This window comes from Ovis aries, chromosome X (genome assembly GCF_016772045.2).
Source record: "Ovis aries strain OAR_USU_Benz2616 breed Rambouillet chromosome X, ARS-UI_Ramb_v3.0, whole genome shotgun sequence".
Classification (NCBI taxonomy): domain Eukaryota; kingdom Metazoa; phylum Chordata; class Mammalia; order Artiodactyla; family Bovidae; genus Ovis; species Ovis aries.
Genome location: NC_056080.1, coordinates 101,801,934 through 101,819,669, shown reverse-complemented (window position 1 = coordinate 101,819,669; position 17,736 = coordinate 101,801,934). Strand labels below are relative to the sequence as shown.

Below are 17,736 nucleotides of genomic sequence, written 5' to 3'. Positions count from 1 at the left end.
ACACAAAGTTTCTCTGCACTACTTTCAACTTTTCAAATGCTCAGTGTTTGAACATTTCCATAATAAGTTTATAAATCACCATCTACCTTGGAGAGCAAGCTCAAACACTGGTCATCATTAACAGTAAGTATTTTCTCATAATAACTTTCCTCTGGAGAGGGGAAACCAAATCAACCCTGCATTGGAAGTGGACTCAGAAAATAGGGGTCAGAGGCTCTGGAGATGTGGCTTACCAAACTCATCAGCATCTGGCCAGGACTGCAGATGCCAGCATCTAAGGATATTTGATTCCTGACAGGAGACTTCAGACCAAGGATCCCACAAAAGATTATGAATAAAAGCACTCAGTGGCTCTGTGATGACTTCTATAAAGATTCTTAACTCCAGTCACAAATGTGAAACAAAGTCATCACGTGTAAGTAATGCCATACAACCGAGGATGGTATGATAGGAAAGCAAGGTATGTTCCATGAAATCAATTTGGGACCACAGCTATTTCTATAAGAAACAAAGTAAAAGCATCTGCCCATTGCATGCTTTAACTTATTCTTTGTACTGACTCTGAATCTTGTTAATATCAGGGGACCAATAAACATGAGTGGATTTGGTGCTGATTTCTACCCTGAAAATCCAATCCCATTCATCTTTTTTTAAAAAAATTTATTTTGTATTGGGGTATAGCTGATTAACAAACAATGTTGTGAGAGTTTTGGGTGTACAGCAAAGGGATTCAGTCATACATATACATGTACCCTTTCTCTTGTTTTTCTGTACTGTAGAGGTTGAAAAGCTACACACACACACTTGCCTGGACTTGAAGTTACTGGTAGCCATATGCAAAACATATTGTCTGGAGGCTGCAATAACTGGATGGAAAGAAGGAGCCACCAGGCCAACGTGTTAAGGAAGGCGAAGCTGGACAACCCTCAACAATGCCTGCTAGAAACAAGTATGTTACACTACTGTTCAGTTGGGGTTTTGGTTTCATGCAGCCAAATACACTCTTACCTGCTTCAGGAAGAGAACCAATGTCTCCCTAAGCAAATGAGAACCCAAAAGAGGTATGTGTGCTGCTAAATGTTTAACAACCAACTTTCTGAACGGCAAAAAGAAAAGACCTAATTTGTAAAGTTTGCCAGTTTTTATGGTGTGAAAACACCCACCATGGCCAAGTTCAAGGTACCAATAGATATCATCAGTGGTGAAGCTGGGAAGGAATGTGCATACACATTTGGCAGCAATACAAACTGGCTCCAACACACCACTATTTAGGACCTATCTAGAATTCCCAGGAAGCCAGACTCAAACAAATTGCTTAGAAACTGCCTCTAACTCCATAGAGAAATGGTATTGAGGTGCAAGAGATAACACAGGGAAGATGGATGGGAAGGAGGAGGAAAATGGAAAGAGCATGGATTATTTTAGAATTAGTAAATACTTACCAAGCTGGAAAACATTACTTTAATGCCTAAATTTCCTTGAGAGGCAAGAGCTTTAGAACAGAGATCTCCAACCCCCAGGCCGTGTACTGGTACCAGGCCATACAGCAGGAGAGGTGAGCAGTGGGTGAGTGAGGGACATTTCATCTGTATTTACAGCTGTTCCCCATCACTGCCATTATCACCTGAGCTCCGCCTCCTGTCAGATCAGTGGTGGCATGATAAATATAATGAACTCAAATCATCCTGAAACCATCCCCCTCCCCTAGTCTGTGGAAAAATTATCTTCCGTGAAACTGGTCCCTGGTGCCAAAAAGGTTGGGGACCACTGCTTTAGAATTCTAAGATATCGACAACTTGGGAAGGAAAGGTTCTGCGCTATTTGGTTATTTCACCTGACTCAGATTTGGTTCTGTAACCATTAGGCAAACCTAAAGTGCAGGTACCTCTGTGTTTACTACTTATTTAACCCTTAAGCCTATACATGGTATTTTCACACAAGATATTTCTTTTCATCCCCACAGTCATTCATAGACAAAGAAATTAATTTTTGTGCTTTTTACAGATTAGGAAACTGAGGCACAGTTCAGCTCAGTCGCTCAGTTGTGTCTGACTCTTTGCAACCCCCTGGACTGCAGCACGCCAGGCTTCCCTGTCCATCACCAACTCCTGGAGCTTACTCAAACTCATGTCCATCAAGTCGGTGATGCCATCCAACCAACTCACTCTTGGTCTTCCCCTTCTCCTCCTTCAATCTTTCCCAGCATCAGGGTCTTTTCAAATGAGTCAGCTCTTCACATCAGGTGGCCAAAGTATTGGCGCTTCAGCTTCAGCATCAGTCCTTCCAATGAAAATTCAGGACTGATTTCCTTTAGGATGGACTGGTTGGATCTCCTTGTAGTCCAAGGGACTCTCAAGAGTCTTCTCCAACACCACAGTTCAAACTTCTCCAACAGGCACAGTCATTAAATAATGTATTCAAGGTAAGGCAGCTTCACAGTTTACCTCTTATGGAAGTAAACATTTGTGATGACACTTCTGACTACAACCCCAGCCAGTGTGGGGCAGAGTTGCAGACACAGGGAAGGTTTCTTTTAGTGACCATTGGATTCCAACTTACGAAGAGAATGCTTAGTATGGTGGTTTATAATGAATACAAACACAGTAGCTTGTATTCCTTCTTTATGGAAATTGTGCCTCTAACACAAGAACAAAACCCACAGAGACTGCATATAAAAGGTATTATCAATTTTAACATTTATTCCTCAGACTGCTTAGTTTTCACTTTTAGTAACAGTTCAGACCATTGGCACTTCAGTTGCACTTATAGATAATTGCTCATAAAATGAAAAGGGTAAAAAGAAAATCAGAAGCTTCTAGAAGAGGAAACTGAAAATCCTATAGAGAAGATAATCATTTCAATAATGGATATAATTATTGCTAAAGGATAGTTTCTACTCAGCAAAGATTTCATTTACTACTTGTACTTCTCTTTGCTGAACTCCAACTTCTCCCTCAGAATTGTGAATGTGATCGCAGATGGGAAAAAAAAAATTACAGCCATTAGAACAAAATCCAAATATGCCTAAGTGAATGAAATATGCCTTATACCTACCAGATTCAGGAATGATTTCAGAATCCAGTTCTTGTCTCTTCATCACAAGACCCCAAATGCCACCAGTGAGAGGGGAGTATAGTTTCAGTAAATAAAGATTCACCTTGACAGTACAATTACTATCAAGTGTTGGAGAGACCAGCCTACTGAGAAAAGGAAAGTTTTAACTGGCTCTAAAGACAGGTTATGAGATGGAGAGAGAAGCAAGAGTAAGAGTTGAGTAGAATGTAGAGCGATGGGGAGAGGCAGTCTTGGGGGAATACTGAATGGAGGTTGCTAATAGTAATAAATGCAGAGGATTCAGAGACTGAACGTGGTGAAAGCTGACATAAAGGTGGGCTATGAAAGATAGAAGGAATTTATCCAAGGCAAAATGGTCTAATGTAACAGTACCCAGGAACCAAGCTGTTGCATCCAGAGAGGCTGAGGGTTTGCTTGTTCATTGGTAGCAAAGTGGAAAACTATCTCCCTCAAAATCAGACAGAGGCTTGTGCGAATTGGGGACAATCCTATGGACAGGTCGTTGCCACCCTCGGCCCTCTAGGTAGACCCTGATAAAAGGACAGTCATCATGCACAAGAATGCACACTCTGTACTAGAGGACACTGCTGAGTCCCCCAATGCCCGAGACCCTGTAGCAGGTATAGAAAATAATTGCTGCATCAGGCCAGCTTCTGGGACTTCCATTATCACCTAGTCTTTCATAATGCAAATCAATCAACGTTCTCTGCAGCAGAACAACTGGAAGCAAAGTGGACTGGTGTGTTGGTATAAAAGCTCGCAAAGTCTTCCTTCCTTCAGTAAAGCCACAAGTTTGCAGATGAGTTACCCAAATTGCCTTTCTGGGGGTATCCAGGACTGTAGAATGAATGTATAACTTGTTTTAAATTTTTTTTAAGTGAAGCAAAGGTTCTGTGGGGTACAAAAAGGAAGGTCAAGGATTTTAGGCAAGATTCCAAAGGGACATAATTACTTTCAAGTATCTGGGTAATATGTTGCTGAAAACATAAAGTATTAAGCCCTGAACATTGAGCTATGTTTCAAGGGTCAGAAAACTGAGGCTCAGAAATTTACTACCTCAACAGTCACACAGGATTCTAATCCAAATCAATCAGAGGCCTGATGGCCCTGAAGTGAAGAATCTATGCCAGTTATCAATGTATTGTATCTTAGCTCCAAATTCCCAGGTCCACACCGCTAGGCAATAGTGGACAGAATTCACTTAACACCCCTAGTTTACAATGAGCACGATGCTGGGCTTTGCCAGTAGAGGGCGTCGGAGGGACATTGCAAGAGAAAAGGAATTAGTTCGCCGCTGCTTACGGCAGCTGTCAGGAGTGTGGTGTACCGTGGGTCAGCGGTCAGCGGTGTAGACGAGAGGATGTCTAGGGGATTGGCATGTGGATCGGTGACTCCGAATGGGCACGGGATGTGAAGATAGCAGGTGGACAGAAAGATGCCGTGGTGGCAGTGATGGAGGCTGCGTGGGCAGGACAACACAGACTTGCCCTCAGGGCTGACCCAGCTACAGCTACTGCTGAGTGTGTAACCTGCTGAGGGCAAAGATCCATGCTGAGCCCCGGCTATGGCGCCACTCCTTGGCAGGACAAGCCACCTGCCCGTGGGCATATGGATTACCCTGGACCTCTTCTCCCACTGTTCTTTTAATTGCTAAGTCGTGTCTGACTCTTTTGTGATCCCATGGACTGTAGCCCGCCAGGCTCCTCTGTCCATGGGATTCTCCAGGCAAGAATACTGGAGTGGGTTGCCATTTCCTCCTCCAGGGGATTTTTCCCAACCCAGGGATTGAATGAGTGTCTCCTGCATTGGCAGGTATTTACCACAGAGCCACCTGCAAAACCCTTCTTTTCCCATAGAGAGAATAAATATTTGTCCACACTGAAGTAGACATATATTCTGGAAATGGGTTTGTCATCCCTGCCAGCACCACCATCCCTGGATTCACAGAAGGCCTTATCTGACATATGGCAATCCAACCTTGCATCTCATCAGGGAACTCGTCTCCCAGCAAGGAAGGGCAGCCATGACCTTGTATCCATGGAAATAACTGGTCTTATGATACCCTCCATTGCCCCACAAGCACCTGGCATGATTGAGAGGTGAAATGGTTTACTGAAGACTCACAGTGTCAACTGGGAGAAAACACCTTGCTAGGATGGGATTCAGCCTCCCAGGATGCAGTTTATGTTTGAAATCACAGATCGTCATGTGTCCGCCATACGCAGAACACATAAGTCCAGGAATTAAGGAGTGGGAGAGGCAGTGGGAACGTCTCCTTTTATTATTATGCCCAATACCACACTTGCCGCATTTTTGTTTTCCATGGTAGGAATTTTGAGCTCTACTGTCTTGGAGATATTAGTTCTCAAGGAAAGGATGCTTCCTCCTGGGGCCACACAAATGGCTTCAGGGAACTGGAGGTGGGAAGTGCCAACTGACCATTTTGATCTTGTGTCACTGAACAAACTGGTGTAAAGAGGGGTTCGTCTACTAACTGGGGTGGCTGATCTTCATTACCAAGGAGAAATCAGTTTCCTGCTACATCATGGAGGAATGGACAACTGTGTCAAATAAAAAAACACCTGACTGAGGTCAGAAGAGATGGAGGTAAGGAGGAGGCTACTGCCATAGGAACAGGAGATACGCAAGTACCTCAAAGGGCAGGCGGAAAGTGTATTTTTTTTTTTTTATAGGAACAAGGAACTCTGGCTGGAAAGAACCGATGTGGGGGAGTGGGATGAACCTGTGGCATAATCAGGCAGTTAATCAAGGAATATCTTTCTTGTTGGTCAGCTAATTCTCAGGAGGGGTTGTTAAGGAGGGGCCATTCCTCATTCTGAGGCTGAAAGCAAGTCAAAGTTCAGGGATCTGTGTGGAGGAGAGAAGCTTGACTAATGTCTGGTCAGGCCCAACTAGCCAATATTATGTCCAGATTGGCTAATGGAAATAAATGTGCAGATGTGTGTGTGTGTGTGTGTGTGTGTGCACGCCCATGCGTGTGCATGTGTGCTGTTGATTCAGTGGTGTCCGACTCTGTGTGACCCTATGGACTGTAGCCTGCCAGGCTTCTCTGTCCATGGGATTCTCCAGGTATGAATACTGGAGTGGGTTGCCATGGCCTCCTCTAGGGCATCTTCCTGACCCAAGGATCAAACCCACAACTGTTACATCTGTATTTGCAGGTGGGTTCTTTTCCACTAAGCCCATGGAAACAAATAGTTCAGTTCAATTGATGAGACAGAGAACGGGAATTGGGAGGGTCTGTGTCTGGCCTCAGAGAAGGCAATGGCACCCCACTCCAGTACTCTTGCCTGGAAAATCCCACGGACAGAGGAGCCTGGTAGGCTGCAGTCCATGGGGTCGCTAAGAGTCAGACATGAGTGAGCGACTTTACTTTCAATTTTCACTTTCATGCATTGGAGAAGGCAATGGCAGCCCACTCCAGTGTTCTTGCCTGGAGAATCCCAGGGACGGGGGAGCCTGGTGGGCTGCCATCTATGGGGTCGTACAGAGTTGGACACGACTGAAGCAACTTAGTAGTAGTAGTAGTAGTGTCTGGCCTTGTCATGTAAAGAAAGGGGCCAGCCCAGGTCTTACCTACTACTACTACTACTACTACTACTACTAAGTCACTTCAGTCGTGTCCAACTCTGTGCGACCCCATAGACGGCAGCCCACCAGGCTCCCCCGTCCCTGGGATTCTCCAGGCAAGAACACTGGAGTGGGCTGCCATTGCCTTCTCTGGTCTTACCTACATCCTATGGGAATAGACATTCTTTACAATAAGCCATTTCCTGGAACACAAAAGGGTTGAGGGGTTTCTTTCTCTTTTTTCTAGCTTTATTGAAATATAATTGACATATATATATAAACATTGAATAAGTTTATAAAGTTTACAACATTTTGATCTGGTACACCTATATATTGCAAAATGATGACACCACAGCTTTAGCCAACTCCTCTATCCTGTCACATAATTACCAATTCTTTTTTTTAAAGATTTATTTATTTGGCTGTGCTGGTCTTTGTTGGCACATGCGGGCTTTCTCTAGTTTCAGTGAACAGGGGCTACTCTTCATTGCAGTGCACAGGCTTTCCACTGCAGTTGCTTCTCATTGCAGCTTCTCTTGTTGCAGAGTATAGGCTCTAGGCACATGGGCTTCAGTACTTGCAGTGAACGGGCTCGGCAGTTTCGGCTCCCGAGCTTTGTTACTCCAAGGCATGTGGGATCTTCCCAGGCCAGGGATCTAACCAGTGTCTCCTGTATTGCAAGGTGGATTCTTAACCACTAAACCACTGAGGAAGCCCCTACCATTTACTTTTTAAGGTGAGAACATTTAAGATCTGCTCTCAGCACCTTTCAAGTCGATACAGTATTATGCTACCACAATTCTATTGGCATTATTAGCTATAATCACCCTGCTGTATGTTAGATCCCAGAACTCATTGTTCTTAAAACTGGAAGTGTATATATTTCGTGGGACCATTGTATGATGTGTGGCATGTTATAACGAATGGAGTATTAACCACTGGACCACCAGGGAAGTCCCTGTAAAATCTTTTGATACAGTCTCAATATAGCCATGGATGTCACCTTCATTTCTTTATGTTTTGTTTCAGTCAAGTGCCATTTTGCAAGGTGTGTGTATGGGAGTCACTTACTTCCCTCCTCCCCATTATTGTGTTATCTTTAGCATAAGGAACAGTCTCTATGGATACAAGGGACCATTAATCAGCTTATCCAGCTGTTTAGTGATCACATAGCTTGGGTAAGGGTTTGGTCGCTGTTCTTCATGACCCACCTCATCCTTAGGGAGCAGAGTTTTAGATTCTTTTTTAGGGCCACTGTGTGTTGCCATATAAGAATGAGACGATCCATATGTTATGCCATTGCTACGCCCATTTCTTCACTTGAGATGCCCCTTTGTCCACATAATTGAATTCTGTGCAACATTGAAGGCTCAGCTCAACTGCCATGTATGTCTTTAAATTTTCTCTAATCAGCCCAGACAATAGGAATCCAGCTTCTCTGAAATTCTTTCCCTCTGAAAGTCTAGCTGTTCTTTTTTGTGCTGTGGGTTTTATCAGTTACATGTTCATATATACATCCCAGACTCAAAGGACTATGAGTTGACTGAGTTGGTTGATTACAGTCTGGTCTAGGTTGACATCACTGGAAATGAATGAAGAGGAAGAGACAGAGGATTAGTTGAATATGTAGTGGTTGAGGGAGAAGGCTGATGCTACTATTTCAAGGTTGGTAGCCTCACTGACAGAAATAAATCAAGTCCTCTCTTCTGAGGTAGGTTATCTACCTTTTGTTGGCTAGTATAGAAGAAATACTCAGTTAATCCTCATTAAGGTAGACTGAATTCACTTCAGTTGGAACCTTTTCTGTATCCTTTTGATATTTGTTCAAAGTCTCCGTGTAGTGCTCTCCATGCCATTCTTCTATGTTTGGGCTTGTCCTTGACAGATATTGCAAGGAATGGGATCCATACAAGTCTGTCATGCCATGGTCCATATTCTCTATCTGTATCCCCTGTGGATAAATTGTGTTCACATTCACATCCTCTGTCCTGCAGCACCTCTCCATACCCCAGCTTCCTCTCTCCCCCTGCTATCTCTGTGTTCATTTCTGCCCTAGGCTAAAATTTGGGAGAGAAAGGTATCTGGCCCCATGAACAGTGGAGTATTGCATCTTGCCTTGTTCCAATAGCAATAGGAACATCCCCAAATGATGCCTTCTTAATGGGGGATTTCAAGCAGCATCAGAGTGGAAGCCTAAAGGAAGGGCATTTTTTAAAGGGCAAGATAGTAAATATTTTAGGCTTTACAGTCCATTTCACAACTACTGCACTGGGCTGCTCTAGTTAGAAATATGTAAATGAATCATCAGGACTTGTATCCCAATAATGTTTTATTTACAAAAATAGATAGCAAGCCATGTTCAGCCCACAGACTATGGTCTACTGAACTCTGGTCTATAGTCTTCCTTTATGACATTCCACTGTTCCTGAAATCTAACACAAAATCAGTGGCCATTTCATCCATCTATCCATCTATTTATCTATCAACCCATCTATCCATCTATCTTGCATTCTTATGACAGGAAATTTCGTGGTGTGCAAGGAAAATTGCAAGAAGCAAGGAAGTATGCCTTCTACTGAGAATCTTGGTGGTGAGTGTTATAAGTGCTACCATGACAGAGATGCCTTCCAGAAGCTTCAGGGGTTGGTGACCTCTAGACGTATAATTAGAACAGGGAAATAGGAGTAGCTGTCAGATTCCATTCTTGGAAACCTGCTCATTTTATGCAGTAAGTTTTATGCTGCAAAAGAAATTTAACAATTACAGGTACCAAAGGGGAAATGTGGTAGGGGGAGGGGAGGGATAAATCAAGAACTTGGGATGAATACACACACACTACTACCTAGAAGATAGATAAACCAACAGGAACCTGCTGTATAGCACAGAGTACTATACTCAATATTCTGTGATAACCCATATGAGAAAAGAATCTAAAAAGGATGAAGATATATAAGTGCATCACTTTGCAGTACATGTGAAACTAAAGTGCAACTGGGATGACCCAGAGGGATGGTACGGGGAGGGAGGGGGGTTCAGGATGGGGAACACGTGTACACCTGTGGCGGATTCATGTTGATGTATGGCGAAACCAATACAATATTGTAAAGTAATTAGCCTCCAATTAAAATAATACGTTTAAAAAAATAAAGTGAAAGTGTTAGTCACTCAGAAGGAGGGTTAATGCTAATAGCCAGCAACTCAGCCCTGCAGAGGGACAGAGGCTGCTGGAGAAGCAGGAGGCCCGCAGTGTGTGGCTTTGTGTCAGGGGGCTGGGCATCAGGCCTGTGGAATCCAAACCTGGGAAAAGCACGTGATCAAAGGGAGTCAGGGCACATGGTGTCCAGGTGGGGACAGCAGCTAGTCATCTCTAGGGTGGGCCAGGCCAGAACTGGGTAGTCTCTGGTTCCATGGCTGGGTTTGTGAACCTCCTAGATTCTCTCACATCACAGCTCACAGTGCCAACCCCCATCGACCACTGGAAATGGCAAGAGAACCCCTTTCAGTTGCTGTGTACCTCATGCACCCTCTACTGAGAAAGCTCAACCTGTGTTTACTGTAAAGGAGAGATGCCTAAAGGAATTCTGCCCACTGTCACAGATCATGTACTGAAGGGCGAATGGGGCCGAGGCAGTGCGTTGTTAACCGGCACCGCCCATGTCTTCGGTTACTCAGCTTCCCTATGTACCCCTCCGTACATTTGAACTTTTTACAGCAGCACAACGATCCCATGTTTCTACCTAATAGATACATCAATCCTTTTATGTGTTCACCATTCCCCGCAAATTAGATGACTCAGTCCCAAGTCACTGCATCCATCTTGGGATCTGTTAATTATCCATCCAATTCAGTCAGGAATATTCTGTTGTTACCTTTAAAAACTAAGTTGTAAAATTAACTTCCAATAACTTGTATATAAAATTAAAAATAGGAAGCAGGACAGAGAAAAAGACAATGGTTGAGTATATACAAACACACACACTCATATAATAGACATAGAGAAAATACGCAAAGCTACTATAGACCTTGTTTCTGTAACTGGTCTCAAGATTTTTGCTTAATTACTGATTTTACTTCATCCCTGGTTAAAACATCAGATACTTTGGGTTCTTCACCTGGTAGTGTTACTAAAACGATCTCCCAGGGGGCTGTGTCCTGAATCACTCTACTCTTTGTTGCTGTGTTTTCCATTATCTTCTCCTATTGTGTGGTGGCAAGAGTAAGGGTCCCCCAAAGATGTCCACATCCTAATGCTTAGAACCCGTGACAATACTGTTAGGAGACAAATGGGAATTAAGTGTGCTAATCAGCTGACCTTCAGATAGGGAGATTATCTTGAATTATCTTGGCTTAGTCTCACCATGGTTCTTAAAAGTGGCAAAGGAATGCACGCGAACCAGAGATGGCAGTGTGAGGACTCAGTGCAGCATTGTGGGCTGTGAAGGTGGAGGAATGAAGCCATGAGCCAAGAAACGTGGGCAGCCTCCAGGAGCCGAGAAAGAAGAGACTGTGGTCCCCTTAGAGGATCTGGAAGGACTGTAGACCTGCCAACATCTTGATTTTAGCCCAGTGATGCCTCTCTTGGACTACTGACTGCCAGAACTCTTAAGATAATAAATTTGTGTTGCTTTAAGCCATTTCATTTTGTAGTAATTTAAAAATTTTTTAAATTTATTTTTAGCTGTGCTGGGTCTTCGTTGCTACACTTTTCTCTAGTTGTGGGGAGCAGGAGGTACTCTTCTCTTGTTGTAGAACACGGGTTCTAGAACGCAGGCTCAATAGTTGTGGCACACAGGCTTAGTTGCTCCAGAGCACGTGGGATCTTCCCGGACCAGGGATCAAACTCAAGTCCCTTGCATTGGCAGGCAGAGTCCTTACCACTGCACTACCAGGGAAGCCTTGTGGTTAATTTTTTAAAGAAGCAGTAGAAAACTAATGCAGAGTGTCAAAGAATGTTTGTATATCCACAGATTACCCAGAAACCTGATCTGTAAAATATAGAACCAATTAAAATCCGTAATAAGTAGTCACTGAGTCACTGAAGAATCTTTAATTTTTATTTGAAATAACAATGTAATAGGTAGACATTATACAGCCACTCATTGTGCACCCAGAATTTTTTCTCACAGAACAGTGATGAATTCCACCCAAACTATCTGTCCCAGAGGACAGAGCCTTCCTCTCGTGAATATCAGAACCTTCTTCACCTTTTCATTTGCCCTGCATTTGGAAGTGCAACAAGCTGAAGAGCAGCATATGCAGAATGTGCAATACTCTATACTCCACACCAAAAAAAGCTAACTCTTAAAGCCTCCAGCACGGCAAAACCAATACAACCTTGTAAAGTAAATAAACTTAAAAGTCATTTATGTCAATGTATGGCAAAACCAATACAGTAATGTAAGGTAAAAAAAAAAAAATTGTAAAGCAATTATCCTCTAAATAAAAAAAATTAATTTAAATTTTAAAAAGTCATTCAAAAGGAAAAAATAATAATAATAAAAGGGAAGACAATGAAGAAATGGAAAGTAAATGTAGCAGATTAAGCTTTTTTTTAAAAAAACAAAACAAAACAAAACAAAACACTAGCATCTTCATTCTCCTTTCAAAAAGAAATGACTTTCCCTCACTCTCCAAAACTCTTGCTTTGATGCCAACGAAAATAGGTTCAGATTTAACTATTCTATTAGAAGCAAAAAATCTGAAATTGGGAAAACAGTGTCACTCTCTTCCTCTAAATCTAATTCCAAACTCCAGCTGCTGAGGTGCTACACAAGTTGAACAAATCTCGTTATTGTGTCTTCAACACCGTCCACAGAGATAATTAATTCAACCTAGGAAACATCCTCCCCACCCCCAAACTCAACAATCTTTAGCTTCCATTCAGACCTCTTTTTAGATACATTGTGTTCTGAACAAACTTATTTTCCCAAACTTTAGAATCTGGTTTTTCTCTCAGAGGACAGTTTTAAACTTTCTCACACCACTGAATTCTCATTCACTTCTTTTAAGGACCTCCAGAATGAACAGCATCAACATGCTCTTGGATTAATATAGCCATACTAGAACCATATCCCATCCACAAGGGGAACTCACCCATGCTGGAAAAGGTGGGACTGAAACATTCAATCCTTTTATATGATGTTAAGAAAGTCTCTTAGTACAAATCATTTGTTAATAGCAAAGGTACAAGGCATTACAAATTCACTGCCTCAAAGACAGCAAAAAGCTAAGTTACAGAGATGGCACAAGCTTAATATCAGAATTACTAAACCCCTGAATTACATGGCACTCTCGAACCATATCCCATCCACAACAGGGACTCACCCATGCTGGAAAAGGTGGGACTAAAACGTTCAATCCTTTTATATGATGTAAGAAAGTCTCTTAGTACAAATCATTTGTTAATAGCAAAGGTACAAGGCATTACAAATTCACTGCCTCAAAGACAGCAAAAAGCTAAGTTACAGAGATGGCACAAGCTTAATATCAGAATTACTAAACCCCTGAATTATATGGCACTTCAACAGAATATGACCACCTCAGGATCCATGAGGCTTTTACCCAGAAGCAGATCATATCCAGGCACAGGTTTTTTGACACTGTATCAAATCAGTAACAAGACTTTGAAATCCTACAAGTACACTTTAAAGCATGTATGGTTTACTCATTGAAGGAATAAGGCCACCATACTGTAAGGTTTAAGTAAATAAAGTGAAGTTGCTCAGTCGTGTCCGATTCTTTGCAACCCCATGGACACCAGAGTCCTCCATCCATGGGATTTTCTAGGCAAGAGTACTGGAGTGGGTTGCCATTTCCTTCTCCAGAGAATCTTCCCAACCCAGGGATCGAACCCAGGTCTCCCGCATTGTAGACAGACGCTTTACCAGCTGAGCCACCAGGGAAGTAAGTAACAGCAATCTGGAATTAGTCTTATAAAGTTGAGTGAAGCCTGGTCAAGCCTTCAGGTAAAGTTCTGGTCATCTATATTCCTTTTAGGCAGTGGAAGTGTCCCTCTGAAGAAAATGGCATGGTGGTCTTAGATAACCAAGAACACTTTGCCAGCAAACAGGAAAACGTGTTGAATTTCTTGAGGGCAAACCAACTTCTCCATTCTCAGGGTTTAAGCTTGATGGTATACAGCCCTTTTGGCATTAAGGAAAAGTTAAGCAAACAATCTGTAGACTTTATATGGTGTTCAGTCTCATCTATGTACGCCCAAGAGGGTGCATAAACTACAGGCTTCATTTAGTATTTATTGCCAGGACCCTAGCAACTATTGTTTTATTGCCAGGGCTTCAGCAACTAGTTTTTTCATTTGTTTTGCCAGAACTTCAGAAACTGCTTTTTCCCATCAAACTGCTGAATCTGATCAGCAGAAGAGTAATTTTGTGTCTTTTGATGTTAATACACTTACAAAGAAAAGGTATGAATGAATATAAGAAAAATGTGATGATCAAACTCCTTTACAAAATATAAACAATTCAAATATACAACAGGAAAATACACCAAGATACTCTACACACTATGGAAGTGATTCTCCAACTTTCTGGAAGCTCGCCATCAAACTGCTGCCTCTCTCCTCAGTTTCGGAATTAGTGGGTCCATGGTGGAATCAAGAAACTGCATTTCTCAGAAGTCCTTCCATGTTTCTTATAGTACTGGTTTGAGGACCACACTCAAAATTCACTGCATTAGTAGAATATGGAAAGCACAGTTCTACTCTATTAGGGGAGATGAATGTTTATCACAGAACTGTGGGTTAAGGTGTTTCGATCAGGGTTAGAACAAATATTTATTTTCAAGTAAGTGTTTCTGCTTGAACTTTGGTCTGGATGCTAGTTGCTCCTTTGTGCTTGGCTAGAGTTGAAAGTTTTCCTTCCATGGAGAAAGTGATAGCCAGACAGGCAGTCAAGCAGATTTGTGCAATTTAAGTCTGTCTTTCTTCCTGCTCTTGAGAGATCTTCCCTACCTCTGTGCTTGAAGGTGGGGAGCTCTCTCTTCCAACAGCTCTTCAAAGATCTCATTATGCATGTAAAAGAAAACATACCCGGAGGAAAGTCTAGCTTTTTGCATTGTAGCCTCTTCGATATTTGTCACCTGCAAATCATTGTAAGTGAACCACTCTTGCCTTACAAAGTCGTAGGCATCACTGATATAATGGCCTGAATTTAGGCTCTTCCCAAGATGGCTGAGAACACCAATGAGCCGGTAGGCCTGACGATCTTCCATCTCAGCTTCTCCTTTTGGTTCGTTGGATGCAGCTTCTGTCTTCTCTGTACCTAAACAGCTCTTTTTTTCTAGACTTTTTATTGCGACCCGATGCACCTGGGGAATTCACCTTGGTTCCCTGGACGCCTGATTCCTTTGGTCTTTTGAGTTTCTCTGTGCACTTTTTCTTTTGAGTCTTTGGCTTTGGAAAGCTTTGAAGCAGTGCCAGCCAAAGGGCTTGTTCATAGGTTTTCATCCTTTCTTTATTTTGGGTCTGTTCAGCCACTGGGGAAACGTCTTCTGAAATTTTGGCGTTTTCATCTTTATCTTTGGTGATCTTAGCCACAGCCTCAAAATCTGCAAACATATTGATTCTCTCGTCCTCCTTTAGTTTTGGATTTTCAAACACTTTCTGACATACATCTGGGTCGCTGATGGTTATCTCTCTCAGAGAAAATGAGCAGTCTTCCATATTCATCATTAAGGCCACTGCTAACAGCTCTCTTGCAACGATTAATCCATCTTGTGAGTTTGCCAATGCGGAGTCTAGTATCTTTAGTATAGAGTATTTCCCGAGGTCTTTTTGTTTCTCTTCTTCTCTTAAACCTTCATGATGAACATGATCTTTTTCTGGTTCAGGCTCATCATCTGGTACAATGTATGAAGGCAAAGATTTCATGAATTCCGAGGTCATCTTTGCTGATGGTGTCAACTTACTGATAGCTTCAGAATTTAGGTTTCGAAAGATTTTTAAAAATTTGAGATTGATAAGATGTGCTTTCTTGTTTAAAGGAAATGGTGGTCTGGTATTTTCATTGCAATGGGAAGATATCTTTAAATTTTTGGAAATAATGACTTCTTGGTCATCCTTCTTTAAGGACCGAAACTCAATAAAGTTATAGCGCTTCAGATGAACAATAAGGACCCTAGGTAGCCTACTGAATTTATACTTTACATGAGATTTCTTGTGTTTACACTGCTCACATGTATACTCAAGATTTTCTGTTTCAAAGAAAAGATCAAGACTAGATTGAATAGAAAAAGGAAGTGCTTGCCGTCCTTGGGGAAGATTGATGGGGAGGTAATTACTCACTTCTGTCTTAAGAACAGCATGCCCACAGGCTTTACAAGTAATAGAGCACAGCAACTCAAACTCGAAATTAGTGATGACAGGACAAAGGAGTGCTTCCTTGGCTGCACTGCCAACAAAAAATGGTTGAAGTGAATTTTCTTCCTTAGATTCAATTTTAGTCTTCCAAACTTTGTTTAATTTTTCCATGTTTTCTTTCATCTGACTTAAATAATGACCTAGAAACTCATGGGCATCATTCTGCGCGTTGTCAGCAAATATCTCTGCAACTGCTGAAATGGTTTTTTTAATATTCGCAAGTAACCTCTTCTTGATATTTATGTTATAAATATCTTTCAAGACAAACAGCTGTGCCAAGCACATGCTAAGTGCATCAGGGGGAATTTTACACCATGGGTAAGTCCGATTGAGTAAATCATCACCAAATGATGGAATCAAAAATAAAGACTGTAGAACTGCATTCATGTAACAGGTATTTCCCAAATTGGGGAAGCCTTGCCATAGTTTCTCCGGGTAGTAGTCAAGAGTCAGCTTGAGTCTGTCCCAATATGGGTCGTCCTTACCATACTCTGCTTCTGACAGAAATGTGAAATATATATTCTCAGACAGTTTTGGGAAAAGATTAGTGCCATGTAGGTAAGGACTGATCTTAAATAAAAATTCTAAATCTAATTTACTCTGTTTTAACCCTTTTATCCTCAATTCTTTCTTCTCATTGTGGCTTACATTTCTTAATAGGTGTCTCCTGGATTTCCTCTTTCTCGCAGAGCTACTCCCTCTTTGGAAATGAGGGCTTCTTCCTCTTCCCATATTCTGCCTCTTCCCATATTCATCTTCTATTAACTGTTCATAGGTAGATGTTAGTGATTCGGATGCAGATGAAGGTGTCCCGTTTTTTTCTTCTTTCTCAAAAGACTGACTATCTGACTTCTTACCCACTTTTTGAAATGAAGTTTCATCAACTGTCTTCTGTACTGTTGTGCTGGCAAAGGCACTGCTATCCACATCAGGTTTTATGGGTGGTGGAAGATGATTTTGATGGACTCCATCCAGGAATGCCTTCAATTTTTTGACATCTTTGGAGGATATTTTTTCCATAAAAAAGAAGCTATTATTTTGGAAAGTTAAATGCAGGTGATTCACTTTTTCTCCATAGGATCTAACGACCACGTTTTTAATATTATTATGTAGTTCAAAAGTTCTGCTTTCTCCATTACAGAAACAGATCACCAATTTAGTTTTCTTCTTTTTTCCCGATACTTCGACGACTGCTTCCTTCGACTTAGACATCCCATTCTTCTTGTTCCATAATTGGACAAAACCATGTGCTGCTACAGGAACCATGGTTTCTTTACAAATAAAACACACCTATCTTGAATTATTGACAATCTTAAAGTTCCAATATGTTAGTAAGTTCACCTCTGCAGACAACACCAAAGAAATAGTTCTTTAGTTCTCTATATAGAATGACCCTGTTTCAAGTGTTAGTTTTATCCTAGAGCCTCTTCAGGCTCTGGGTAGTCCAGCTCGCAAGTGATAAAACCAGTATGCTTCAAGAGCTATCCACGGTTGCATGAGGGCAGTCTTGATTCCCAAAGCAAAGCCTCTATGGAAAAAAAAAATCAAGAAAAATTATTTAAGTTATCAGAGAAATGCTTGGATAGAATTCAAACCATACTCTCTCACACTAAATCTCTTTTCCACTGCATTACTAGATTCTTTCCTGATTAATTTCCATACTTCAACTGAAATCATTAAACACTTGGAAGACT

General features: G+C 41.8%; 1 protein-coding gene across 1 annotated transcript; it reads right to left on the bottom strand.

Moving 5' to 3' along the window:
• Window positions 1-14,478: 14,478 nt before the first annotated feature.
• USP26 (ubiquitin specific peptidase 26) lies at window positions 14,479-17,308 on the bottom strand. The gene is made up of 2 exons (XM_042242350.2): window positions 14,992-17,308; window positions 14,479-14,945 (listed from the first exon to the last, which is right to left on the bottom strand). Exons 1-2 carry the CDS (start codon window positions 17,306-17,308, stop codon window positions 14,632-14,634), a joined length of 2,631 nt encoding a protein of 876 aa, XP_042098284.1. The 3' UTR covers window positions 14,479-14,631.
• Between the last annotated feature and the right edge of the window lie 428 nt (window positions 17,309-17,736).

What these genes read in the sequence shown, in the direction of transcription:
- USP26 (XM_042242350.2), bottom strand. Translation starts at nt 17,308, where the DNA reads ATGGTTCCTGTAGCAGCACATGGTTTTGTCCAATTATGGAACAAGAAG. An exon ending in AACCAAGGTGAATTCCCCAG is followed by an intron (nt 14,946 to 14,991) that starts GTGCATCGGGTC and finishes AGAGCTGTTTAG; the next exon opens with GTACAGAGAAGACAGAAGCT.